At 43.0% G+C, this 26596-nt stretch overlaps 5 protein-coding genes across 7 annotated transcripts in view; 3 read left to right on the top strand and 2 right to left on the bottom strand.

Moving 5' to 3' along the window:
* Positions 1-298: 298 nt before the first annotated feature.
* Positions 299-2050, top strand: SERF2 (small EDRK-rich factor 2). Of its 2 annotated transcripts, none has more exons than XM_037834118.1 (3): positions 299-390; positions 974-1082; positions 1686-2050. In XM_037834118.1, the coding sequence occupies exons 1-3, from the start codon at positions 384-386 to the stop codon at positions 1969-1971; spliced, it is 402 nt and encodes a 133-aa protein (XP_037690046.1). In that variant the 5' UTR covers positions 299-383; the 3' UTR covers positions 1972-2050. The 2 variants fall into 2 exon arrangements, with proteins under 2 accessions (XP_037690046.1, XP_037690045.1); XM_037834117.1 differs by having other exon boundaries at positions 1709-1905.
* A 1723-nt stretch (positions 2051-3773) lies between these two features.
* Positions 3774-8746, bottom strand: SERINC4 (serine incorporator 4). 2 transcript variants are annotated; one of them, XM_037834114.1, is made up of 10 exons: positions 8681-8746; positions 8177-8371; positions 7538-7732; positions 7205-7383; positions 6684-6763; positions 6478-6571; positions 5173-5384; positions 4891-4986; positions 4665-4791; positions 3774-4233 (listed from the first exon to the last, which is right to left on the bottom strand). In XM_037834114.1, exons 2-10 carry the CDS (start codon positions 8273-8275, stop codon positions 4041-4043), a joined length of 1275 nt encoding a protein of 424 aa, XP_037690042.1. In that variant the 5' UTR covers positions 8276-8371; positions 8681-8746; the 3' UTR covers positions 3774-4040. The 2 variants fall into 2 exon arrangements, with proteins under 2 accessions (XP_037690042.1, XP_037690043.1); XM_037834115.1 differs by lacking the exon at positions 3774-4233 and having other exon boundaries at positions 4680-4791; positions 5169-5384.
* HYPK (huntingtin interacting protein K) lies at positions 8387-10108 on the top strand. The gene is made up of 4 exons (XM_037834116.1): positions 8387-9019; positions 9373-9428; positions 9746-9797; positions 9937-10108. The coding sequence occupies exons 1-4, from the start codon at positions 8858-8860 to the stop codon at positions 10030-10032; spliced, it is 366 nt and encodes a 121-aa protein (XP_037690044.1). The 5' UTR covers positions 8387-8857; the 3' UTR covers positions 10033-10108.
* Positions 10109-10848: 740 nt separating this feature from the next.
* On the bottom strand, positions 10849-23478 carry MFAP1 (microfibril associated protein 1). Its single transcript, XM_037834112.1, has 9 exons — positions 23259-23478; positions 19165-19384; positions 17752-17881; positions 17296-17483; positions 16679-16787; positions 16412-16572; positions 14813-14972; positions 12307-12396; positions 10849-12212 (listed from the first exon to the last, which is right to left on the bottom strand). Exons 1-9 carry the CDS (start codon positions 23335-23337, stop codon positions 12030-12032), a joined length of 1320 nt encoding a protein of 439 aa, XP_037690040.1. The 5' UTR covers positions 23338-23478; the 3' UTR covers positions 10849-12029.
* A 47-nt stretch (positions 23479-23525) lies between these two features.
* Positions 23526-26596, top strand: part of WDR76 (WD repeat domain 76) — a 62235-nt gene continuing 59164 nt past the window's right edge. The window contains exons 1-3 of the mRNA XM_037834111.1: positions 23526-23678; positions 24998-25097; positions 26039-26443. Of these exons, the coding sequence (XP_037690039.1) occupies positions 26216-26443 (228 nt within the window). The 5' untranslated portion in view covers positions 23526-23678; positions 24998-25097; positions 26039-26215. The remainder of the gene's footprint in view (positions 23679-24997; positions 25098-26038; positions 26444-26596) is intronic.

Raw genomic sequence — 26596 nt, 5'->3', positions numbered from 1 at the left:
CCAAGCCGTCCCCGCATGAGGTCACTCTGCCTGGTCACGTGCTCGTGCTTCTGGGAGCGCCACATCGCCAGCCGCACCCCTCCATCACCAGCCTGCCCACGCGACCGGCCTAGTTTCCCCCGGTCAGACCCAACGCCTCGCTGGGGAAGCTCCGCCTCACGTTGCGCGCTTGGCCTGCAAACCTCCACCCCTTATTCGCCCGGACTCCAGCGTGGCCCGCGGCCCCACGTGCTTCTTCCTGCCCAATAGGAGCCGGCGCCGGGGCGCGGAGGGGCGGGGAGGAAAGGGACGGTTTCATTACGTTGAGAGAAGGGGGCGGGGCCTGCAACGTTGGACGGAACGAGGGGACGCAACGGAGGCAGGCCGGAGCCGCTGCCGTCGCCATGACCCGTGAGCACTGAGACCCTCTCCTCTTGCCCTTCGCTTCCTGTCCGCCCTAACTATGACCGCCCAGCTGCCGGCATTGACTTCGCCGTAGCTTCCCCACTGACCTTTCTCTGGGAGCGCTCCTTAGCGACCCACACCTCAGAGTCCGGAAATTAAGTCGCCCATCTCCACTTCTCGAGACCTTCCTGCCCCGGGTTGGGCATAGACTGTCCCCGACCTTCCGCGGTGTGCGGAGAAGCCGCTGTGATAGGCTCAGAGCCCACTACTCCAGGCCCTAGCCCCTCCCCCATAGAGGCTCGACCCGTCCAAATACACACCACCAGCTTTTTAGGCTCTTACGCCTCTCCGAAACTCAGAGCATGCCTCTTGCAAGCTTCTCGGCAGCGTCCTTCCTCCGCCCGCCCTCCTCCCGATTTGACCTGCCCTGTGGCACCTTAGCCATTCCTCTCTCCCCCCACATGAACAGCCCAGACCCCGAGATGGGCCGGTGTGACACCCTCCTGGTGTCCGGAGTCACGGAGGAGGGTCGCTGGTGTGTGTGACCAGAGCGGCCCTCCACGTCTCACCTTTTACCTTCTTTCTTTAGGCGGTAACCAGCGCGAGCTCGCCCGCCAGAAAAACATGAAAAAGCAGAGCGACTCGGTTAAGGGAAAGCGCCGAGATGATGGGCTTTCTGCTGCTGCCCGCAAACAGAGGTAGCCCCAGGGAGGGGTGGGGAGGGAGGAGACCTGGGTTAGACCAAGGGTTGTACCAGGAAAGAGAGGTATCTCAGGGCTTGTGTCTGGGCTGCTCGTGAGGGGCAGAGTGCATTGCTTCCTCTAGGGTTTGATTTCCTCCCCTCCCTCCAGATTGTTAGCTCATGGCCTTACAGGAAGGGACTGGGCGGGTGCTTACCCTCAGTCTGATATCTGGGTGCCCCTGGATCTGACCATGTTAAGGGCAAAGGCAAGGAGCTTCACATTTCAGATACAGTTGGGGTTGTGAGAGCTGGGTACGTTTGCCCTCCTTTTCTTTGTTTCTCCTCCCTTCTCAACCTTCTCACTGGTGTTGCTGGGTGTGGTACTCAGCACAGAACAGAGAGCAGAAAACCTTGGGCCTGTATGGCCAGACTTCTGACCCTTTGGGCAACAGCCATATGGGGACTGTTTGCCCTTTGAGCCTCAGCTCTCTTCCTCTCGTTCTCCTAGGGTGGGAATACAGCAGCCACATGCTGAACTTTGTCCCATCTAGTTCCATCTTACCCTTTGTGCCCTTCACCCCCCTGCATCTTGTCCTTTTTGCCCTCTGGTACCTCCCAGTGCCCCGTCATCTCTACCCCCAGGGACTCGGAGATCATGCAGCAGAAGCAGAAAAAGGCAAACGAGAAGAAGGAGGAACCCAAGTAGCTTTGTGGCTTCGTGTCCAACCCTCTTGCCCTCCGCCTGTGTGCCTGGAGCCAATCCCACCACGCTCGCGTTTCCTCCTGTAGAGCTCACAGGTCCCAGCACCGATGGCAGTCCCTTTGCCCTGAATCTGCAGCGGGTCCCTTTTGTGCTTCCTTCCCCTCAGGTAGCCTCTCTCCCCCTGGGCCACTCCTGGGGGTGAGGGGGCTATCCCTTCCCAGTGTTTTTTATTCCTGTGGGGCACACCCCAAAGTATTAAAAGTAGCTTTGTAATTCCTTGAGCGCCTGGTTTGACTGGGGATTTGGGGGGGATGGGGATGGAGGAATGGCTGCCCTTTCCCACCAAAAGGGGAGAGAACTTTAGACTTCTAAAAGGTTGTGATATATAGACTGATAAATAAAGCATCACAGAAGAAACCTTTATTGTACTACAACTGGTCAAGTAACTTGGAATGTGATAGAGGAATTCTTTTAAGAATTGTAGGAACTTCTTTTCTGCGATTTTTGTTCCCCACCCAGACCTTGAACACCATCCCAAGAATTGAGTTGAGAGCCTAAGAGGGAAGGCTAGACTTAAGTTTATGCCCCTCTTCCTTATTCTTCTTCAGTCTCCTGCTTGCTTGAAAGTTGGCTCAAAAATTCTGGTGCTTACTGATTTCCCATGGTCAACTATTCTCAAGTATTCACATTCTCTTTTGTTCTGTCATTCTTTATGGAATGAGAGTGGATTTTGTCTTCCGACTTCCTTGACCTTAGAATTAAAACCTGGGGTAGCCCCTGTACTCCTTTCTTCCTGTCCTTGGTTTGTTCTTTGAATCTGGACTTCTTATATCCCTGTGCCTAGGGCCAAACTGCTTATTTTCCTTTTATCTCCAAGGGTTAAGCCAACTCTTCAGTCCCTGTTGGTCTTTCCCTGCCCTCACCTCCAGCTCCAGAACCAGGAAAGGGCTGGTGCCACACTGTCTGCTGGGATCCACAGATCTTGGGAGTTAGGCTCTTGAGTTGAGATGAAGACATATTGGGAACTTCAGAGAGTCAGATAGGCTGTCAGGGTATTAGGGTGTGTGATCACTTCCACTTCAGACATAGTACTGACTTCAGCTTAAAGGGAATAACTGCGTGTTGTGTCCTTGGGGTTGTGATCTGGGCTTGACAGCTCCCCTGAGCCAAGACTAAGGACCCTCAAGGGAACTCCAGCTTGTTAAAAGTACCTAGACTGGAGGCTATTGGTTATTTGGTGATACTGATGCGATGACAGTGTTGTCTGAAGATAGAAGGGGGCTGGGGTCCCCAGCAGAGTGGTCCCAGTAGCAGCCCCAAATAGAGGAGTACACAGGCCCAGCATGAGGCAACCTTGACCCAGAAGGTAGCCCAGCTACCCCTGGTGAAGGTCTTTTCTAATTCTGCTCCCTCATAGCTGTGGAAGCAAAGGCTCTGGTTAGAAAATATGCAGCAGCTCAGCTTTTATTTCTGTCTTAACCTTCCCACCCAAAGATTATTGCAGACCCATGTGTATCTCCTGAGAACCCTTAGGAGTAGCCTTAAATTGCTCTTTCCCTAAAATAGTTAAGTTTTGAGGAGAGTGTTCTAGGCCTACCTCCATCCTACCTGAACCAGTTGGTAAGGGTAACCATGACGTAGAGTGATGCAAGGAAGAAGACAAAGTGGAAGGCAGAATAGCTATAGGAAAGATGCTGGGCTTGCACTGGAGGAGGTGGAGGGGTCCCTTGGTCAGCTGGCCTGGCAGCCTCACCCCTTGGCCCTGAAGAGAGGGAAGGGCTGCTGGGAGCAGTGCTGCTGAAACACCTCTTCCCTCTTCCCCCAGCTGCTTTCCTGGAGGCTCTTGAGGTATCTTTGGCACTCTACCATTTCTTATGGATTCTCACTTGACACTCACCTTCCTCTGGCTTCACTGTTTTAGGGCAGCAGAAACAGAGTGAGGGCTTCTGCAAAAAACAGAAGGCAGCATGTTTTGGAATTACTGCAAAGAACATGAGGGTGGTAATCTAGGAAACTCCCTTTCATTGAAAAGTTGAGTCTGGTGTAAAAGTGTAGAGACATGGGTTCAAATTCCAGCTCTAGCATATAACTGGCTTTGGGATCGTTGGTAAGATGTTTAATCTTCTGTGCCTCGATTTCTCCATTTGTGAAATGGAGCAAATACCTACCTCACAGGGTTGTTGTGAGGATTAAATTAAATGAGATTATGTATGTAAAGTATCTAGCACAGTGCTTAGCACATTGTGGGTATTCAATAAAAGGAAATAGCAGCTAGAATCTGAGCATTCTGGGTAGAGGTTGGTAGGGTGTGTGTGTGTGTGTGTCTGTCTGTCTGTCTGTAGGTGTGTTGGGAGAAGGGGGACTTGGTATTATTGAGCTCTCTATCCTCACCTGGAACTCATAGCTATAAATCTTGATGATCCACAAAGGCCCAAATACCTCAGCCAAGTAGGAAGCCTCATTACTGAAAAGAGAAGACAGATCTCAAGCAGGTCCAGTCAAATAGCAGGAAGGATTGCCTGGGGGCATTTATTGTCAGCTGGTCCTACTGGTAACCCTCAGAAGGGTACTGATTATTCCTGAGCCTCGTTCTCCAAAGATTTATTCACAGCTTGCAGGGATTTAGAAATCTTCACATGAGGGCCCTAGATGTTGGCACACATGGTTTGTTCTCATGTTGTTTCTCCCTTGCCCCACCCTTACCTCATACAGATCATCTGACAAAGTGCTATTCTTAGTAATTGTCCCTGTTCATGGCGAGTTTTCCTCACTCTAGTCTTGTTCTAAAGTTTATAGTCTAAATAAATCATGGGCCCAGACATTCCGACCATCCCTATTGTCCCTTTGGTTATCCTTCCTCCTTTCATATCCTGTTCCCTTCATACCTTTACGCACCAAGAAAAAAGCACACAAGCATACATAATGCCAGCACTCAACAGAGCCAGGTTGGTGTCTGGTGTCTGGTGTGCCATGTTACTTAGGCTTGGCAGGCACAGGGTGTGATTCTGTCCTTCAAGGATTACTGAGAAGGAACAATAGAGAAGGGTTGTAAGAACAAGGAGCTGAGTATTTAGCAGAAGCAAAAAAGGTTTTAAGGTTTGAACACGAGTCCAGGCCTTACCTCTCTCTGGAGGACGGCTGGACAGTGCAGAGAAGGTCAGATACATGATATAGCAGCTGATGATAGAGGCTTGTAGAAGACCAGAGTGGGGTTGCTCTGGGGAGAATGGGAATCATTGCTTTAGTTTACAGGTAGTAATTTCCTCCACTTATGCATTCCTACCCTTTGGGGAAAGCAGACAGTGTTTTTTTAACTGGATTTTTGGATTGAGATTAGAGAGGCTAATAAAATTTGCTAAACTAAAACCCCCCAAAATCTAGAATGTTGTAGAGATGTACCCACTGAAGCGGACGCAGGGGGTGATGGAGAGGATGGAGATGAGCCCACAGAAACTAAGGTGCAGACCAAGCAGCATTTTGTTGAGCAGGCAGGCAGCCGGATGTGTGTAGTGGTGGAACAGGAGCACAGCTCCCACACCTGCCATGCTGTAGAAGCCCACGGTGGCCAGCAGCATTGCCAGGAACCAGCTGCAGTCTTGGGCTGCACCTGTCTGCCTAAAGGTGGGAGGTGAGCAATGGCTTATAGTAACAACTCTGCCTATTACTGACTATTCCCCTTCTCCCAGAAGATTGGTGTGACTACCCATCCAACTGGGCCCACAGAGTCATCATTCTTGAACTTTTTTTTTTTATTGAGATATATTCACATACCACACAGTCATCCATGGTGTACAATCAGCTGCTCACAGTACCATCATATAGTTGTGCATTCATCACCCCAGTCTATTTTTGAACACTCTCCTTACACCAGAAAGAATCAGAACAAGAATAAAAAAAAAAATGAAAAGAACACCCAAATCATCCCCCCTATTCCACCCTATTTTTCATTTAGTACTGTCTCCATTTATATACTCATCCTTCCATACACTGGATAAAGGGAGTGCGATCCACAAGGTTTCACAATCACACTGTCACCCCTTGTAATCTACGTTGTTATACAATCGTCTTCAAGAGTCAAGGCTACTGGGTTGGAGTTTGGTAGTTTCAGGTATTTACTTCTAGCTATTCTCATACATTAAAACCTAAAAAGTGTTAGGATATGTGTGTAAGAATGTCCACCACAGTGACCTTGACTCCATTTGAAATCTCTCAGCTTTACTTCATTTCATTTCGCATTCCCCTCAGTCAAGATGTTCTCAATCCCATGATGCCGGGTCCAGATCCATCCCCGGGAGTCATATCTTGTGTTGCCAGGGAGATTTACATCCCTGGGAATCAGGTCCCACATGGGGGGAGAGCAGTGAGATCACCTGCCAAGGTGGCTTAGTTAGAGAGAGAGGGCCACATCTGAGTAACAAAGAGGCACTCAGGGAGAGACTCTCAGGCACAACTGTAAGCAGGTTTAGCCTCTCCTTTGCAGTGACAAGCTTCATAGGGTACAGCCCTGAGACAAGGCTCAGCACGTCAAGGCATCAGTCCCCAGTGTTTGCGAGAATATCAGCAACAATCCAGGTGAGGAAGTCCAACACCTCCATTCCTGAGCTTTTTGATGCTCTGGGACTACTGGGAACTACTGGGACTACTATACTGGGTCTAATAATGGCAGACACCTCCCCAGGGAGAACACTTAGGGTTATGTGCCCCTTACCAGTTTTTGTTCCAGGAATGGGCAAAGGCTGTGATAAGCACCAACTGTAGCAGGATGAAAGTGAAGCCTCCGCAGATGCCAATGTAATGCCAGGCTGCAAGATGGGCACCAGTGGTTATATTACTCCTAGTCCTCTTCCAGCCCTCTTTTGACTTAGAAAACCTTTTAGCTTACTCCTGCTGATAAGGGTGTGAGATAGAGAGTACCTGGGAAGAGATGCTCATCAGGGATGCAGAAGGCAGCAGCACAGAGACTTAGCAGGAAAAGAAACTTGAGGAGCCAGAAGCTGGTTAGGGAGAGAGAAAATAGAGTGAACACTGCCTGTGGGGTAAGGCAAAGGAGAATGCAAAGAAACACAGGAAAAGGGGAAAGAAGATAACAGCAAGGTATAGGAAAGGAAGAACTGGTCCTAAGTGAGAAGGGACTGGGAACGGGCCTGCTGCAGCCTATTCCAAATTCATTCTAACATATCAAAATACTAATATCTGGGCAATGTTTTATGTTTTACAAAAGGTTATATAATTACTGTTATTTCCATTTTAGAGATAGAAGCTGAAAGAGGCTAAGTGTCTGGCTCATGGTCACACAGCAAGTACAGAGGAATCAGAGACTTGGAAACCCAAGTTTTTATGTCTTTTCACATTGCTATTACTTCATCCTTGAATTTCCATTACCCAGTTTGTCTGCTTCTCTCCTGTATTCCCGTCCCCCCAGATAGTACACAAACCTGTTATGTAGCTGTGCCCGTGGGCTGGTGGGGGAGTCTAGGTGGACCAGCAACACAGCTTGCACCAGGTGGAAAGTGGCAATTCCTGCACATACTCGGTACACAGCCCCAGAGCCGCTGAACACTGGGCAATCAGAGTGGCCAAGCAGGTGGGCACACAGCCCTGAGGGCATCTGGATCTAGAGGGAGGATGTGTGTGAGATATGGCAGCACAAGTCAAAGGCATGGAGAGGTAACTATGTCCACTCATTTGACCCCCTTCAATGTTAAGTCTATCTCAGGGTTTCTCCTTTTATTCTTCCCCACATTCCAACCCAGCCCTTTCCCACTTACTCCTTGTGCCTTGCCCCAGACCCTTTCAACTACTGTCCTTGATAACAGGAGGCAGCAGACTGCTGAGGCCCCCACATGCAGAAGGATGTAGAATAGCCGGCTACAAGTGGACTCTGTGAGAGGCAGCCACGTAGAGGGGCAGCAGCTGGTACAGCTGGTACAGCTGGTACAGGGAGCAGGGCCACAGCAGGACACCTGGGAGTAGAGCAGATGAAGGGCAACAGGGTGAGATTTGCTGAGGAAAGGCTCAAATTTATATGTTGAGGTTGACCCATTAAGGTTGAATTTGAAAATTTCCCCTTCTCTTTTCTTCCCTCCTGGTACTCAGAATACTGTCTGGTTCCAAGCTACTCAAGATTGCCTTCCACTGATAACTTGTAGACTTTCATCACAAGAGCTTACCTGCATGGTTGAGCAGACCTTCCTAAAAACCTAAATCATACCTGGCCTCTGACCTTTCCCGAGCACAAATGTCTCTGGCTGGGAACATGGGAAGAGAAACAGATGGGCCTCAGAGGGGAAAGGAATGCCTCCCGTGCATTTTCCTCCTCAGCTCCAGCAGCCCTTACCTTCCTATTTTTCAGATAGGCTTGAAAAAGCCCCCTTGAAGAAGGGCTATCTGCCCAAGTACCCGCTCACCTGATAGGAGGGATTCACTGTAACACTGCTGACTCTGCTGCGCTGCTGTGCCAGGCTAGGGGAGGCGCTGGGTCCTGTGACTGCCCTTGCACCCACCATCCTTGTCCCAGGGACGAGGCCCAGGTCCACCAGGTGGAAGGTAGATGAGAAAGTAGCAGCTTTCTTCTGTCCTCAACCCATCGGACTGCTGCTTTGCTGGGACAGGTCATAAATGAGAAAATTTATTTTCTCCCCAGAGCCTCATCTCTTGGGCCACTCCGGCTGTTCTCCCACGATTAAGGAGCAGTTTGCATATTTGGCCTCCCGTGGATTAGCATTCTTAATTGGTTTAGGATTAGATGTCATCCATGCAGGTTGAACAGAAATCGTCAGGGTGCGTGCTGTGGGGAATGTTCCTAGTGAACTGGAAGAGGGAACGGTGTCGGTTGGGACCTACTGTGGAAGGACGCGCGGCCAGTAGGGTCTGGAGGTTAGATCTCCAGGGTTAGATCTCAGAAAACGTACCATTGGAAGCCTAGGAGCGGAACCGCTTTCCTCACTGAAGCCTCTAGAGCTCAAGCTTAATGAAGGCGTGGCCAAGGGCATCCCCGCCTCCTCCTTACTAGGCGGAAGCTGAGACGCAATTACCGGAAGTTATCGTGAGAGGGGGCGGGGCCCGTGGGGCTGCGCGGTGGGATCAAGATGGCGACGGAAGGGGATGTGGAGCTGGAGTTGGAGACTGAGACTAGCGGCCCGGAGCGTCCTCCCGAGAAGCCACGGAAACATGACAGTGGTGCAGCGGACCTGGAGCGGGTCACCGACTATGCGGAGGAGAAGGAGATCCAGAGTTCCAATCTGGAGACGGTGAGGTCGGCTGGGAGCATTTCTGGGTGGGGTTAAGAGCGGAGAGTCCATGAGGCTGTAATTGGAAGCCAGAGCTGCAGGACTGGATCCCGGTCCCGACGGCGGGGGCAGGCAAGAGGGTGAAGCTGAGTGAAACGGACGCCCCTGGGAGCCTGTCAGTTAGCTAGGAGGAGCTTGGAGATTCTTCAAGTGGCTCTCAGGTGCACAGCATTCAGTAAATCCTAGAACTTGGTTCCTGATATACTTGTCATCACGAGTACATACACGACCCGCCTGGTATTGGCTTTTTAGATCATTGAGAATTGCGAGTAGCAGAGCTTGTGGCAGTTAACTGAGATCTGTTTTCACCATAGGCCATGTCGGTGATTGGAGACAGAAGGTCCAGGGAGCAGAAAGCCAAACAGGAGCGGTGAGTCTTCATGAACCTAGCCCTGCCTTTCTCTCCAAAAGAAAAGTCATTAAAGTCATTTGTACCGTTCTTCCAAAGATTTACAGCTTTACTATTGTTAGTGGAAGGAAAGGCCTCGGCAACACTTGCTGCCTACTGTAAAGACTCCAGTGGAAAGGATGGGACTATCAGATGAGGGGGTGGGAATCATTTTGTATTTTCATTCAACAGATATTTACCAAGAATCATTTATTTGCAAGGCACAGCTGGGAATGATCCCTCCTGGGAGTCTGTGGTGGAGGGAGAGAATGAAGACTAACATACACAAATATTTGCAGGGAGAAGGAGTTGGCAAAAGTCACAATCAAGAAAGAAGATCTGGAGCTGATAGTGAGTATTAGTGCCTAACTACTGAAGGGGTAGGGGAAGTTCTTTGCTTGATTTGGGTTGTTTCCTGAAACTTTGTTTTGGTGGCAGTATTAATGCCTGGCAGGAGTCCTAAGTAATACGATTGATTCTTTTCTTGCAGATGACAGAGATGGAGATCTCAAGAGCAGCAGCAGAGCGGAGCTTGCGGGAGCACATGGGCAATGTGGTAGAAGCTCTTATTGCCTTAACTAACTGATTTGTGCTTTCTCAGACATGCTCATTGGATTAATTTATTGTAATAAAGATTTTGTCTTTCACAGTTTTATCTTGGATTAAGTGCAATGCATATATTTTTTATTGTGAAAAATCTATATAGGAATATAACTGAATAAAAGTGTCACTTTCCTCACTCCCAGCCCTTAATGAATCTATGTGAAGGATCAGTGTAAAAGAGTACATGTTCAGATGCAGATGTTAGGTGGTGAGCCCTGTTCATTCATCTGACTCGCACTTAACAGTACTCAAGGTTTGGAGTCTCAATATAATTACTGTACCCCATACTGTGTGTCTCCAGGGTAAATTATGAATAGCTGAAAGGCCAGCACCTGCCAGGGAGCCACTGTATGAAATGTAAGCTACCAATCCAGTTTATGGGCCACTTTGACTTAGGATTTGGGAATCTTGATTGGGAACATGGTAAGAACAATAGAAGATAATGAAAGGTTATTTCTAAACTTGTAAGTGAAGGATAGGAGGCCTCACATCAAATTGATCTATGAAAGATTTTGATTTATGAAACAGATTTAACATCAATTCTGTACCATAACACTTACACCTATACTCTATTTCCTATCCTGGAAAGAAGACAATTTCACTATGAAAGTCAATAACATTGGCCAAGTCATCCTTGCTGAAATTGTTTCCTCAACTGTAAAATGATGCATACCTTATAGGTTGTTGCAGAGACTGATGAGTTGGTGAATGTCAAGTGCTTAGCCTAATACTTGCTTCAGGGCGGACACTCAAATGGTAGCTATAAACACTTTTCCAAAAGAATTTCAATGCTTTATTGTCGTTTTGGCTCTAGGATAAAACTTTACATTGTATTTGCCCCCCCCCCACCACCCCAGCATATAACAGCGGCCTGTATTTGTGTTCATCTTTATGTGCTTTTATTACCTCATAGTAATTATTTGCATTCATATTTTTATTCTAGGACATTAAAGGCTTTATGAGTGATTTTCCCAGTGGGGTACTTAAAGGATGTAAAAAGATCTCAGTCTTCTCATTTTTTTAAGCAATTGAGAAAACAGTCTTTCCACTGATTAAATAACCCCTACAGCTCCTAGTGCTCTGCTGTGTGCATGGTGGTTATATAGTAAACATTACATGGAAAAATTACTGAACTCAAGCATGATGCCACTACACTGCAGTCTGGAGAGCCTTTGTGCCCGTCCCTGATAACTGGGCAAAGAGAAGGTACTGGCAGTTCTTTAACTTTGGATTCAATAAGATGGGTGCCCCATTACATGGGTCAAACTTTTTGTTCCATGTACAGCTATAGTTGGGGAGCAGGGACAACCAAACACATCTGTTACGTGCTCATGGAATCAATCGGGGCACTATTTAGAATAAACCCTTTGAGTCTCAGATCAAAGGGAATGATCAAAATGTGAAACATCCTCTGTCTGATAATTCCCTGTTGTTCTTTATTTTAGTTAACAGGCAGACACCTGCCACCTGCACATTTTATTTCTGGTATACTAAAAAATCTTGGTGTGTGATTTTTATTTCTTGACAGACATACATAAATGGATAAAAAAATCAGTTCACCTAAAAAATTGACTCCAACCAAGAAACGCAAAACAGGTTTTCAATGAACTTAAGACTTCCTGCTGTATTACTTCTAACCCTAAGGCAGAGTAATGCACTGTCCACTTTGTTTTTGGACATGTTTTTGACCCAAGCTAAGGGCCTGGGAAAAGAAATTGAAAAGTCCCAAATAAATATGGGAAGCTATAGCATTGATGAAGCATAAGATATTTTAGCTTCTATTCCTTCCTGGATAGTATTTTTCTGTGGGTTTCTCAACATGAGTCCAAACCTCACAAAGTACCTTCCTCAAAAGCTGGACTGCCTGGTGTCCCAAGTATGGCAGTAGGTGGCCACGTAAATAATGATAAAATCAAATCAAGGACCAGGTGCTGAGACTTTCCCTTATGTCCCACAGTTGGAAGAATAAGTAATTGAATCCTAGGTAGTTTTCCGCTTCTTAGCAGAAGGACGCTCAAATACATCTCGTACTCCAGCTGCCTTTTGTTTAAAAAACTTTGTGTTCTGGGCACTCTCTTGACCCCATGCTGAGTCGAAGGAGGTGGTGTCTTGATCCACAAGGTGGGTGTATTTGGTACGGCCAGAGCGTCCAAAGTTCTTGACCTGAAGGAAGGATGGATGATGAATTATACCACCAAAAATACTATGCCCCGGCCCTTGATACCTTTCTCTCCCGTGTTATTAAGGTTCCCCATACCTGCATAACTTTGGGAAGAATAGTTTTGTTGAAATGATCCTCCAGGGTAGGTGCACTAAAATCTCTCTTATATACTTCTTCATCCTCATCCTGTAGAAAAGAATCTTATCAGTCTTGTGGTTTTATTTTCCATATATTCAAACCAAAAATTTATTAAAATCTACTAAGAGAGATAAAAAGAAAACAGAAAGGTATTGAACTTGTACTGCAAAAGCTTACATTAGTTGAGGAGATGATACTCTTTCCTTTGTTTTTTTGTTTCTCCTTCCTAAATGTAGACATTTTCTGAAGGTTGGCTATATTCTCTGTATACTCAATGTGCTCATTCACTCCTGTGATTTCAACTCTGTACAGGCTTCTCAAATCTATACATCATCTCACCAAAACTCCAATCCTGAATTTTCCACTTTTATATATCTTAACTTGGATATTCTAATGGCACGTCAAACTCACATCTAAAATGCAAATCATTTCCCCTTCCTTTCCAAATCAGCCTCTTCTGAATTAACTTTTCTGTTAATAGGACCAATGTTCTCTCAATTACCTAGATTTAAAATGTGAGTAATCTGTGCACAGTTGGTTGCCACTCTTGTAAACTCATCACCTGGGTTACTTTAGTTTTTCCCTATAATCAATCTAACACACGCTGCTAGATTAAGGTCTGCAAAACACAACTCTCTATTATCTCTGTCATATTAAAAAACTTCCAGTGGTTTATAGATAAGCATAAATCCTTTGCCTGGCAGTTAAGGCCAAATACTCTTTGGCCCTAATGTACCTGTTTAGTTTTCTTTGCAGCTTCCCTTCCCTTACATCGGATACTTTCTGCCTCCACTCCTGCTGGTTCCTTCACCTGAAATGTCTTCCTACTACTGAATGTCAAAAATTCTATGTATCTTAAATGTTACCTCTTTTTTGTCATCCTTTTCAATCTTTTACCAAATACAACATCGCCCTCTTCAGAACCCACTGTGCACTTTTGCTCTTATATTAATAGTGTATACCTGCCTTGGCCTCACTTTTAGATTGTAAGCCTGTTGAAAGAAGGATTATTTTTCTCCAGAAGTGCTAAACAGTGATACTTAAACATAAATGCTGAAAATGTTATTTACTCAATGAAATGTAAAATAACTATGGAGAATAGTTTCAAACCAACATGTTAAAAAGACCATATTGTTATGGAACAGATTATAAACATACATGCTAAGGGAATTAAAAACAGACTGTTCTGTTTAAGGAAGGTTTCATGGAAGAGCCGAGTCCTTTAACCAAACATGATTTTGGGGTATTCTTTTCCCTTTAGCTATAAAAAGGCCCATTTAAAAGACAGGATAATTACACAATTTCTGAGATCGACTTTTCTCCTTGCTAGGGTCTGAGAGCCCCTCATTTGATCTACACAAGCCATTTTAACTTCATTCTCCTTGATATGCTCTCCTTGTCCAGATGAGAAGAGTCAACATTTGAGTACATGCGTGAAAAGACTGACTTCATGTAAACTTTTTTTATGTATCTTAGTCAGCAATACAATGCTTTTCTAAGAAACTTGATTATTAAAGCTGCTGAAATAAGAATACTTTGATTTTGATGCAGTACAAGAAGTAGTTCACATTCCCCACTTGTTGCAATCAAGAAAACCACATAGACTAGAAAACTAGATACTTAGCAAAGACTTCTTGCTGATCAGATAATGAAACTGATTTTGGAGGGAATTACAGAAACTTCCACTGACGTTTTTAAGTTGCACTAGCATTTACAGTGAAGGGCAGGAATTTCTTAATAGTAGGAATATTTAGGGTGTGAAATAACCTAGTCTAGTTTTTGGTACAAACCTCTTTAACATTAGGAACCAATTTAACAAACCACATGCTATCAGAGTATTGAATGTAATCAATTTTCCCATTCCCTTCCCCGATATTCCTGTATCACTGGTGCTAATCCAAGTAGTTTGGAATAAAGCCACGTCACTTTATATGGGGATAACAGACTGCTTTTGACCTTGGCTTTTATATAAAGAATAAATATGATGGCATCCCATACAATGGTTAGATAATTAACCATTCTTTTGGTTATTTAAACTTAGTCATTTTCTGTCAGTTCAGAATGCCACCCAAATCTGAGTTAACATAAAGCTATTTGCAGAACTTGGTTTTCACATTATTAAAACTTCTCATTTGGCTATGAAATAATATCAAAGTGATTTCCTATCTCTCTCTTTCAGTTCCTCAATTCTTCTATTACACCATTTCCTCCTTCTGAGAGCTGGGGCCAAAACAGAATAGTTGATGTTAACTTCTATAATCCTGTTGCCAGTGCTTTTCTCTATTGGATTTATATTCTTCAGAGGCAAAAAGCAAATGAGAAAGTTGACTACTGGCAAGTAGAAATATCATCTCCACGACCAGTTTATCCTTGAGGGGTTGGGAAGGTGGGGAGGTGGAACAGAATTCAAATCTTCTAAGTTTTTCCTACTTTTCTACTTTCAGATTCCTTTTTCACTTCTTACCATGAAGAAGGCACCCCGGTGATAATACTTCTGTAAGAATTTATATTTGCCCTTAACAGCTTTGTTGGTAATGACTTTTCCATTTGCTCGAAGCTCAGCTCGTCTCTCTTCCTCAGTCAGGTTTCTCATGCGTTCAATTTCTGCTTTTTCCTTCTCAAGCCTGTACAGGGAACAAAACTTATTAGCACTGTTCCAGCTTCAGAAAGACCCAATTATCTGAAAATAACATGGCCCCATATCCTTTTAAGAGCCTTCTTTAATTCTAGTCATTGCCTATTAGAAATCAAGATCAGGAGCTCAATAAATAAAAAGGTGGGCCAGTCTTTGTTATGTTTGCAAGACCAGGTATTTCAGAAGATCAACTTCTGAAAGTCAATTCTAACCTTTTTGAAGTTCGGACATAATATTACTGCTTGATTTTGCAATATTACTAATTCCTCTTCCCTAAAAAGCCTCCTTAGTTTGTAAAAAAATCAGAGTGAATTTAAAATAATTCTGGGTGAGACTTTGCTGGAATTCCTTCAGTAATATCATAAATATGCTTACATTCATAAACCAAGGATTACTGTCATTTTTGAGACTGCAGTGGCATAACTTTTTTTTTTTTTTTTGGCTCACAGATCTCTTTTCTCCAGAAAAATGCACATATACACATGGCTTTTGCCTACATGGACTCCTTAAAGCCCAAGATAAGAACTTCATAAACTGTAGGCTGAGGGCAGAGTTATCTATTGATGGTTTCCCTTTGTAAACTGAGATTATACTCTCATTCCTAGTAATTTTCAGGGATGCAGCTCAGAAATGATTCTGCTTGAATAATAAACATGGTAGATTATTTAAGTGCCACAAATTCTTCCCATCACAGTAGGCATGCCTCTTTCCAATGTGACTTGGCTCTTCCTCCCACTCAGAAGTGGAGTTTATTTCTCCTCCCTTTTGAACCTGGGTTGGCTTTATGACTTGCTTTGACCAACATACTGTGGCAGAAATGATCTATGAGTTCTGGAATATAGGCCTCAAGAGACATTGCCAGCTTTCACCTTTGCCATCATAGAATGCTGCCCTGAGACTGCCATGAAGGGAAGCCAGTCTAGCCAACTGCAGGGGAAGCAAGGCATCCCAGCTGATAACTAACACTAACTACCAGGCATGTGAGTGTTGCCATCTTGGACCTTCTAAGCCGTCAACCTTCTAGCTGGATGCAGCTGCAAAAACAAGCTGAAGTGAAACTGGTAGAAGAACTGTTCAGCTAAAACCCAAATTATGAGAAATAATAAATTGTTGTTTCAAGCCACTTAATTTTGGGTTGGGTTCTTACACAGCAATAGATAACTACAACAGTAAATAACTTCTGTGTGTCTAATAGGAAACTAAAGGGAGCATTAGCTGGCACTTTATCACGAAGAAACACCAACAAAGTGTTTTACTTGGGTGTGATTTCATTTTAAGAAGCCACATTCCAATTTTGGGAAACTCATCCAGCCCTAGGAACCCTAAAGAAAGCTAGGGGAACTCACGGTAGGTGTTGAGTCTCAGAACTACCCTACTAGGAACCTGTCCCATTAGCAGCATTAACTCTAGGCCCATTCTATTACTCACGCTTCTCGATCTTCTCTGTCCCTCTTGATTCTCTTTAGCTCCCGAACTTTCCATGCCTCGTATTCCTCCTCATCATTTTCATCATCAGTATTGAGTGCATCCAGTGCAGCCAGGGACCGCTTGTTCTCTTCCAGCTCTTTCTTGGTCTCTTCTTCTACAATCTGGACAGGGAGAACAATTTAGTTGTTGGACTTCCTTTTTCTCCTCAGACAAACCTAATTACACTACCCCTTGCACTCAACTCTTCTCACAGCCACTCCCTGGTACCTTGAGTGTGTACTTGCGCCTTTCCTCAGCCATGCGTTTTGCTTCCTGCTCCAGCTCCTTCTGTTTTAATGCTTCAGCCTCGCGTTCTTGAACTGTTACTCGATCCTTCCTGCAGCACAGAGGTCCTGTTAATGGCCCAAAGGCCTTAGAGTAGAGCTCCTTGTTCTCCTAAGTCAAGTCACACTCAAATCAGACAAAGCCAAACAATCACTGGCTCTGTTTGCAAAGAGCGAAAAAAGGGAGTCATCCTAGCAGCAAAATTCCATTCATCTTTGGGAAATGCCTGGATAGCTCAAGGAACCTGTTGGATTGTACTAGGCTCTCTAGCCATTAGGAAAGAAATAGGAATTTGTTCTTCAAGCTTAATTTTGTGCTTAAAATAATACAAGATTATAGGCTGATACATACTGTTTAACTGGAAAGTTTGTGAAAACAAACTCAGGCTCTCTGCTAATACCAAAATATTCCTTCGCAGACAATCCCAGAGCTAGATCACTGGGAAGAAAACTTTCTCTTAGTCCTTAGATTTCAGAAGAGCATAGGATAGAAAAGAGAATTCTATTTTAGAAAAGTAGTAAATATCCTGTGGATTCAAGCCTGGCTTGTGAGATACTTACTTTCGAATGAAGACTGGCTTCAGGCGAGGCTCCATCTCATCTTCACTATCTGTATATTCTTCATACTCAGACTCTGATTCTGACTCCTCCCCAGAACGCCCCTCATCCTCCACCTCCATTACTTCCATCTCTTCATTTTTTCTCTCCTGTGCTCGCTGACGCATCATGCCACGCCGCCGTTCTATTTCCTATCAAGTCACATGTTCAAGCCCATCAGTCAAATGCGCTCATGCCCTAAGGTGGTTTTTTATTTTGCCCACCAGGCCCAATAATTTCTGATAAGAGGAAATGCAACTTAGCATCATTCTGTTTTCAATTCTGTCTCCAACAAATAGGGTACATGATCAGAATTCTGCCCAAAGCAGCAATCCTGTGACTTTAGAGCCTCAACAAAGGAGCATAAGCCCCGACTTTTTCTTGTACTCAGGAAGAACTTCCCATTTTCCTTTATCATACCTCATCATCAATTTCTTCCTCCTCTTCTTCACTGCTGTCTTCTCGCTCCATGTGCCAAGCATCTCCTTCTACTTCTGAGTCACTTTCTCCTACTATTTCAGGTTCCACTATTTTCCTATGTCGAGCCAGTCTGTAAAACAATATATACAACTGTGAGATCAATGTCACAAATTAAAAGGGCATCAACCCTATTTCTTTAGTTACAAAGCACCAGGACATTACGTTTGGATTCATTAATATTCAAGTCTTGAGGTGGGGACACAGAGGGACAATTAAAGAAACTAACCCAAAGTTTCAGAGTAATAATCAAGTTGGGCCTAAAACATAAACCATAAGCCTCAGGCTACACTATTCAGTATCTCACAAGATAGCCGGCATGTGAGGTTCTCAAAGCGTAGGCTGAGGTACCCTGGGACAATGAAGCTAACTCAGAGCAGTGCACTGGGATATTATAAATAGCTTAAGGTAAGGGACTTCATATTAGATCACTCTATATTCCTTTCAATGACATCTTTCTGAAACTGGGTTTTTGTGACTGCTGTTGATAAAAAAGCAAGTACCGCATGAAAATCAACATGGGACAGAAAATGGTATTGTCCCATTGATTAAAAGGTTTGAGAACTGTCAGTGTCCAACAGATGCATAAATCCCATTGGTAAGTAAGTGTGGTTATATAAGAATGAAATAAAATGCTTTTTCTTTCATGTATATATATGTTTTTTCAGATGGCTAAGTTGTTGGAACATACTTATTAAATTATTTGGATCTAACTACTTAATTAAATAAATGGAATTCTTTGGGCTTAAGGGCTCTCTGTGAAAAATTCCTGAGACAATGTGTACTGTGAAAGTTCAGGACCTCTGGCATAGTCTGTAAGGCAACAAGTTAATTAATACACAACATGCAAAATCTCTCAGTGGGGTTCTTTTTCCTACATGAGCCCATTTGTCTGGCCTTTTCTTCTAGTTCATCAGTGTCATTTTCCCTCATTAGCCTTTAGAATAAAGGATGGATAAAATCAAATTTTCAAATTTTAGAAAAGATCTTTGTGCTAAAAAGTCTCCAGTGGTCCATGTTTTCTATTCCTTTAATGAGTTAATTAGGACCGCTGGGCCAGAAGTAATTTGCTGTTTTCTGAAGCTGCCATTTATTAGCTGTGTAACTTTGGTCATATTATTTACCTAAACTCTTTGTAACCTCAATTTCCTTATCTGTAAAATGGGGATAACAGTATCTACGTCTTATAAGGTTGCTGGGTGTGTTACAAGAATTAGCAAATTAATACTTGGAACAGTGCCTGGCACATTGTAAGTATGATTCAAGTATGATTCAAGTATAGGCTATTGTTACTGTTGTTATTACTAATTAAGCTGCAAGGGTTCAGGTCCAGGGAAATAGAACCCCAGTTGTTACCTCTCTTCTACATCTTCACTAATACGGTTCTGCAGTCGTCGCAGACGGGGGTCACTAGATGAATCTTCCTCCTGTTCCTCAGGCTCTGCTTCTTGTTCTTTGGCTTTCTTAATGAACTGAAATTCTTCATCCTCCTCATCTGAGGACTCCATAGGGGCATAATCTGGCCGCTTTCCTGACACATAACGTTTCACCTTCACTTTTTCCATTGAAATCTCACCTGGATGAGAAAGATCATAATTATGTTTCGGTAGCCTCTTTCCCAATGTCCTTCGACCCTTGGCCTTTACAGGTGGAGCCATGTATTTCTGGTACACAAGAGTCTAAACAGGAGAAGACCATCTATTCATGTAATGGTGTTTTCCTATAAAGACTTAGTCCCAGGGAGGCATTCTGGTGAATACCAGCACTAATGGTAATGAGGCCTACCTTGGGTGCAATAAAGTGGAGGAATGTGGGCAGGTAAAAAATAAGTCTCCTAAACACACAGATGGTGACTATCATAAATTCATGCCATTCTACCTCAAATATACCCTTAAGTGAATCATTTGTTAAGAATGCCTGTCACATATTAAGAGTGACTTTAGTGGAAAAATAATCATTCTTTTAGTTCTCTCTGGAATTTCTCATGGCAGCATTTATAACATGTTACCATATAACTCAATCATCTAATCTTATCTATTTCTATCTTTTTTTCTTTTAGCTTATGCACTATCAAACCTGCAAAAGTAGATAATCTCTTTTACAAATACACAACGAGCCAATGAATAGAAAAAGAGTGAAAACTAACCAGTCATTCTATAAGATGAGTATAATTGGATACTTCAAAGGAAAACATTAGATGGATTTCCCTTATGAACATAGATACAAAAATACTAAAAAACATGAAGAAAATTTATTCCAGCAATATAAAAACAAACAAAAACCTCAAGCCATCATGACAGATTAGATGGTTTAACCTTAGAAAAACAGAGGGCATCCTTATGTTGTTCCTATCATACCTTCTAGTCAACACTGGATTATGGTTCTAATTAGGGCAATAAGGGAAAAAAAAAAAAAGGAGAGATAAAAGGTATAAGGATTGAAAAGAGAAACTGCCAGAATTTACAATCATATGATTCTCTATGTAGAAAATACAAGATAGACAAGATCAGAAAGTTCAAGCTCTGAGATCTGGATAAAAGATTTACATAAAAAAATAAGTTTATCTGTACATTGGTTAAATATAATTAGAAAATATAGTTTAAAAATATACTTTATAAAAGCAACTAATATATAAAGAACCTAAGAATAAAACTCAAGAAATGAGGTACAAGGCCTTTAGGAAGAAAAATATAAAATTTTACTGAGATATGAAAGATCTAAATAAATGTGTGTTTTTTTTTGAGAAATATATCATGTTCATGAGAAGATGGTGACTGTGCCTGAGTTAATGTAGAAATCTACAATTTTAATATAGTTCCATTTCCCAGATTGCTTCTAAAATCACGTGGAATAGGAGGCTAAGAAGAGCCAAGACAATTCTGAAGACAACTAAAGGGTCCTCTGTACCAGATGGTATGCAGATTCCCTGCACCAGATAGCACGGCTTATTTAAAGTTATAGTAATTTAAAAAATACATTCAGATTATAAAGATTTTCTAATATCTAAGTGTTGTATGTACAATTATTCAAATAGGCTCTAAGTTAAGGATCTTGCAGTTTAGCAGGGGATATAAATATTTAAGATGTTTTTCATACTTGGGTCTTTAATTCATCTGGAATTTTGTCTCTGTGTGGTATGAGTTAGGGATCTAATTTTACCTTTTACCATAGGGTTAGCCAATTGTCTCCACTCCATTGATTGAATAGCCCATCCATTCTCCACTGATTTTTCCTTAAATTCAATTTTATTGAGATACTTTCACATAGCATACAATCATCCAAAGTGCACAATCAATTGGTCAAAGTACCATTAAACAGGTGTGCATTCATCATCACAATTAATTTTTGAACATTTTCATTACAAGACCCAAAACATCCCATCCGCCCATCCCTCCCTATTATTCATTTACTTTTTTTTTTTTCCCATTTTTCTACTCATTTGTCCATACACTGGATACAGGAAGTGTGAGCCACAGGTTTTCACAATCACACGGTCACACAGTGTAAGCTATATAGTTAAAAAATCATCTTCAAGAATCAAGGCTACTGGGTTGCTGTTCAACAGTGTCAGGTATTTCCTTCTAGCCATTCCAATACACTAAAACCTATAAAGGGATATCTATATAATGCATAAGAACAACCTCCAGAACGTCCTCTCAACTCCATCTGAAATCTCTCAGCAACTGAAACTTTATTTTGAACTTTATTTTGTTTCATTTCTCTTCCTCCTTTTGGTCAAGAATGCTTTCTCAATCCCCCAATGCTAGGTACAGGCTCATCCCCTGGAATCATGTCCCAGGCTGCCAGGGAGATTTACAGTCCTAGGAGTCATGTCCCATGTAGTGGGGGAGGGCAGTGCGTTTACCTGCAGAGTTTCTCCACTGAGTTTTAATGCTACTTCTGTAACATACCAAGTTCTCACACATGTTTGTTTCTGTCCTCTCTGTTCTGTTGGTCTTTATGTACCCCTAATTCACACCACATATATAAAAAATTCAAGATGAATTAAAGACCCAAATATGAAAAACATCTTAAATATTTACATCTCCTACCAAACTGTAATCTCCTTAACTTAAAGCCTATTTGTATAATTGTATATACAACACTTAGATATTAGAAAATGTTTATAATCTGAATATCTATGATCTCATTTTAGGGAAAGATTTCTTAAACAATATACACAAAAAACATAAACCATAAAAGATAAGCTTGAGAAATATAATTACACTAAAACTAAAAATGCCCCTGTAACAAAAGACAAGCCCCCCAAAAGGGGGGTGGGGAGGAGGGAGATTTTACAGATTTGGAATGTATGAAAACACAACCAAATGGAAAAGGGCAAATGAAAAAAAAAGGTAATTCATAGAAGATAAAACCCAGAGAGCTGAAAAATACATGAGCAAGATGCCCAGTCTCACTTGTAATCAGGGAAATGCAAATTAAAATGAGTTACCATTTCACAACCATTAGATTAAGCACAAATTTTAAAATCTGATACAACTAAGGGTGTGGATGAATATATGGGGAAATAAAAACTCTTTTTCTCTTTATTACCTATAAAGTAGATGATGAATTTTCTGGAGTCTACCCTAGAGATATTCTCATAACACGTTTAAGAATGATGATTGTAGCACTGTTTGTAATGAGGGAAAACAACATAACTAACTGTCCCTTAGTAGGAAATAGATAAGCTATAGTTTAGTTATACTATGCAACTCAGAAGCAGTTAAAATGAATTAGATCTTTATGTATCCAAGGGATAATTCTCAAAAGCCGGCTTGAGTTGGGAAGAAAAAAAAAAGGCACAGCACTAGGTTTATACAAATATGACAGGTACCAACAAGCGTGGAAGACCTCACAAGTACCCTGCTTAGAATGTGCCTCTTTTTACATGTTGATAAATTCCTTAAGGTTATGGGCACTGTCTTACACAACTTGACATTCAATTTAATAAGCACAGTCACTGCATTCGTTGAAAGGGATGAAAAGTTGGCTAAGACATGGTTCCTGTCTCAAGGAAGCTTATGAGCTTATGATCTAGCAAGGGGAGACAGGCGCATAAATAACTTTAATAAGTTATAAAAACAGCATAAACAGACTCCTGTGAGGAACAAGAGAGGGACTGTACCCCGCACAACGCCCTGCGAACAGCAGGCTTTCAGTATATATTAGTCTAACGAATTGGTAGAGGCCAGGGGAAGAGAGGTATTTTATATATAGCAGGCAGGCCGTACAAGCAAGATCACACGCAAGTGGACACCCCCATCCCCACCCCCACGCCGTCTCCCCAGGCAACGCAACCAGGTGCAAGTTTAGGGTGGGAAGTTAGAAGAAATTGGAGGACGTGTCTTGCGGGTCCGCAGGGTTGGGGTAGTGGGCCCGGGGGCTAGGTTGGGAAGATGCTGAGGCAGGAAGGTAAGATCCGACTGGAAAGGGGTTTAGTAGCGTACCTTTCTCATTGCGAACTGGAACGGCCCCAGCCGTAGACTGGATGGGCGGTTGTTTCATGAGTGCGCTTGGGACCGACATGTTGATAGCAGCGGTGGTGACTCCCGAAACTTGACTGATTCCAAACAGTGAACACCGACAACGTCAACCAACAGAAAAAACCCTCCCACCTAGGTCCACCGGACACTGCTGCAGGACTGAGGGAAACTCTACTTCCGTCTGGGCTAGACAAACCGGAAAAAAAAAACAAAACCTGTGACCAGAGGATTGTGGGATGTTGGAGGACGTCTGGGCGCCTAAACCTAGGAGGGCGAGCCTATTACTGCGCAGGTTCATAGGCTGCCTTGTTGTCTTCAATCTCGCAGGATTTGGAAGCCGCTTCTGGCGGGAAATTGCTTCCTTTGGGCTTTGCGGCGAGGAAGGTCCGAATTAAAGGTTTCGCATGTTAGCTTGGTTTGAAGCTGAGGGAAATGGGATAGTGATGAATGAGAAATTGAGGAGATAGTAAGGGGTTGTTTGTCCCGATTGTTGAAATCTCAGAAGTATTAGAGTTGGATCCGAATAGTAATCCTGCTAATAATGGCACCTGATTAGCTTAGTTGATGAGGCTGGGAGGCCTGTGTTGCGGTATTTATGTCAGACGATGGCAGGTGGTGGTGACTTAGGCCAGTGGGGTGTAAAAAAAATCGAAGCTCCTAGGAAAATGTCTGAAATTCTGGAGACCACCTATTAAAATACATTTTTGGCTGGAAAGTGTATATTAACAGCCCGTAAGTAATTATTGAGTACCTGCTGTGTTCACCAGTCAGCTCTTGGTAAGGAGTATGTAATATTATTAAAAAACTGGCGTCCTTAGGTAACTTGGATTCTATTTAGGAAGTTTTCAAGGACATCTAGAATCATAACAAAAGCAGCCCCAATTTACTAGCTAGGTTGTATTAAAAATAGCTAATTGGAAGTCAGAACACATTTTACGGGAGAAAGGACTTTGTAAATGATGTGGTGGGAAAGAAAAAGGACAGCAGAATAGCAGGGTATCTATGGGACACTATGAAGATGGGTTTACCTGCTCATAACTTTTGAGTCTGGGAGTGGTGGAAGTTTGGTGGTATCAGATCATGGAAAGCCTTGAAGATACTGTTAATATGATTAAATTCTCAAATTATTTCACCTGTGTTCTAAAATGGGGCCAATCTAGGAGAAGAAATGAAATTAGACAAGGGACAGTGGGTGACCAAAGTAATCAACCAAGGGAGAAATATAGGGCTAGAATGAAAAGATCCTTAAAGACAAAATTTTATTTTAATGGACTTATCAACTCAAAAAATTATGCTATCCTGAGGGAGTATATCTGATGGGAAGGCAATTGTTTTGGCTCATGGTAACCCAAAGAATAGAAAAAAGGTTAATATGGATGTCCTAGAAGAAATACAGTTCACTAAAATCGTGTTATTTATATTTTGTGATACACAAATTATTTTATTCTTAATTCCTTCTCTCCTGCCTTTGGGCCGTTTAAAGTCATCATTAGGATCTTGGTTAACCGGTAAGAAGATGGTCCAAGGGCGAAATTTAAACCAGTTATCAGCCCTTGAAAAAAAATCAAAATGCTTCCTTTTGTAGGAAGAAGATCCTGCGGTAGCAGTAGGTTAATTTTTTAGTCATTGGGTTATAAGGAGTCAGTGGGCCAAGGTAAAGCCTGTATATTGATTTCGATGTCCCTTCCCTCCATTCCACACAGCGTCTCAATCTTTCTCCGGGTCACATCCTAAGGCAGAAGCCCCAGTGTTTTTCAAAACGAGAACTCGGCACCACCAGCATCAAAATCACTGGGATTTAAGGTAAAACTGTCAATTCGGACCAACCGCATCCCTAAAGAATTTGAATGTTGAGGTGAAACAGGTAAAGCCTAAACCCGCCTTCTTAAATGCTGGTGGTAATGCTCCCGGCCCGGCCAGCTGACATCTAAGCTGACATTGCGGCCTCTAGCACCCCGCCGGGCCCTGCCCCTCGCGGCCAGGTCCCTCCCACACCCTCCTCCCGCCGCTTTGTTGGCGGGAAGGCGCCAGCTGTTAAGAACTGAAACATGTCGCTGTCCTGCGCGGCGGCTGGGGAGAAGGCGGGCTCCAGGCAGCGACCCCAGGTAAGGGTGAGAAACGGGTTGACACTTTTTGATGTTCTCCCGCCTTGCTCTTCGTGAGGGATCTTCCGAACACAGGCCCGGGAGGGCACCTCTCCACTCTAAAACTATTTCCCGCCCTTAGGACATCTTCCCGTTTGCTGGGCTTTTCGGGGGTGTTCAAAAGATAAGCAAGAATTCCTGCCCCTGGTTTTCCTTAAACTAGGCTTTCAGCGGTGAGGAAGGTTCTTATCGATAACCCCAGGAATAGTGGCACTATCAGATAAGGGACTCCTTTTCTCCTAACCCCTGCATTTGCTTTTGTAGCGGTTATTGACAGCTTCACACTGTGAAAACAATTCTAAAGTTATTGGAAGCTGACAGTTGACTAGTCTCCTCAGTTATAAATAGTAGTCATAATAATTGGTCTGGCAAACTGAAATGGGGAAGAAATGTGCTAGTATAATAATTCTATTCAGTTAAATGTATTAGGTATCTGAATATTGGAGGGGAAAAAAAGTTTCCTTACGACCTATCGGTTTGGATTGTTGTCATTGTGAAATAGGAATCAGATTTATTTTCACAGATCTGTTGGGGATCCTGTTAGAAAAGGCATAGGAACTGAGTTTCTAATACTCTGTTTTCCTTTACTGACCTGAATAGGTGAATGAATATAAAGAAAATGAAACCATCTCTTCTGTATCTCTGAGACCATTACAGACTACAGTTTTAGGAAAAACAGTTAAGGTTTGTCTTGTCCCCTTTTCACTCTGTAATTACAAACTTGACCAATTTAAGTGCCCCAAATCCATATTAGAAAAGAATTCTAACAATGAAGTAATGCTGTGTAAGAAGACTGAAATAAAGAAAACTTGCAGAGGGATTTTAACTCCAAAGATGGAAACCTCTTCCAAGGCAGAATCCAGTCTGCAAAAATCATCCTTAGATGTTCATACTGAAAATAACAACCTACTGCACAAGAGTACTTCAGATGCAGTGATTCTCAGTGTTGTTGATATGGAAAGCAGTCAGGATGGAGACAGTGATGAAGATACCACGCCAGGCCTGGTAAGAATTTAATTAGTTGCTTGTTCTAATTTTTCTTATTGTTTTGAAATTTGAGGTTAAGGTTATCAACGGTGTCCCTAACCCAAACAAATTATTTTGGCAGCTAATTTATTGAATTGAAATGTTATTATTTTAAAAATATTTAACCAGTTA

The sequence above is a fragment of the Choloepus didactylus genome, chromosome 4 (genome assembly GCF_015220235.1).
Source record: "Choloepus didactylus isolate mChoDid1 chromosome 4, mChoDid1.pri, whole genome shotgun sequence".
NCBI classification, from domain to species: domain Eukaryota; kingdom Metazoa; phylum Chordata; class Mammalia; order Pilosa; family Megalonychidae; genus Choloepus; species Choloepus didactylus.
Note: the sequence above shows the minus strand (reverse complement) of the source record. Positions and strands in the feature narration are given on the sequence as shown.

Excerpts from the sequence above, each read along its gene's own strand:
- SERF2 (XM_037834118.1), top strand. Across the intron at positions 1,083-1,685 it reads GCTGCTGCCCGCAAACAGAG|TGCCCCGTCATCTCTACCCC; the intron begins GTAGCCCCAGGG and ends GGTACCTCCCAG.
- SERINC4 (XM_037834114.1), bottom strand. The coding sequence starts at position 8,275 with ATGGTGGGTGCAAGGGCAGTCACAGGACCCAGCGCCTCCCCTAGCCTG. Across the intron at positions 6,764-7,204 it reads CGGGCACAGCTACATAACAG|CTTCTGGCTCCTCAAGTTTC; the intron begins GTTTGTGTACTA and ends CTCCCTAACCAG. Across the intron at positions 4,987-5,172 it reads CACCCCCTGCGTCCGCTTCA|AGCAACCCCACTCTGGTCTT; the intron begins GTGGGTACATCT and ends CATTCTCCCCAG.
- HYPK (XM_037834116.1), top strand. The coding sequence starts at position 8,858 with ATGGCGACGGAAGGGGATGTGGAGCTGGAGTTGGAGACTGAGACTAGC. Across the intron at positions 9,429-9,745 it reads CAGAAAGCCAAACAGGAGCG|GGAGAAGGAGTTGGCAAAAG; the intron begins GTGAGTCTTCAT and ends AAATATTTGCAG. Across the intron at positions 9,798-9,936 it reads AAGAAGATCTGGAGCTGATA|ATGACAGAGATGGAGATCTC; the intron begins GTGAGTATTAGT and ends CTTTTCTTGCAG.
- MFAP1 (XM_037834112.1), bottom strand. The coding sequence starts at position 23,337 with ATGTCGGTCCCAAGCGCACTCATGAAACAACCGCCCATCCAGTCTACG. Across the intron at positions 17,882-19,164 it reads AGTGAAGATGTAGAAGAGAG|ACTGGCTCGACATAGGAAAA; the intron begins GTAACAACTGGG and ends ATTGTTTTACAG. Across the intron at positions 14,973-16,411 it reads GACAGAGAAGATCGAGAAGC|GCTTGAGAAGGAAAAAGCAG; the intron begins GTGAGTAATAGA and ends TTCCCTGTACAG.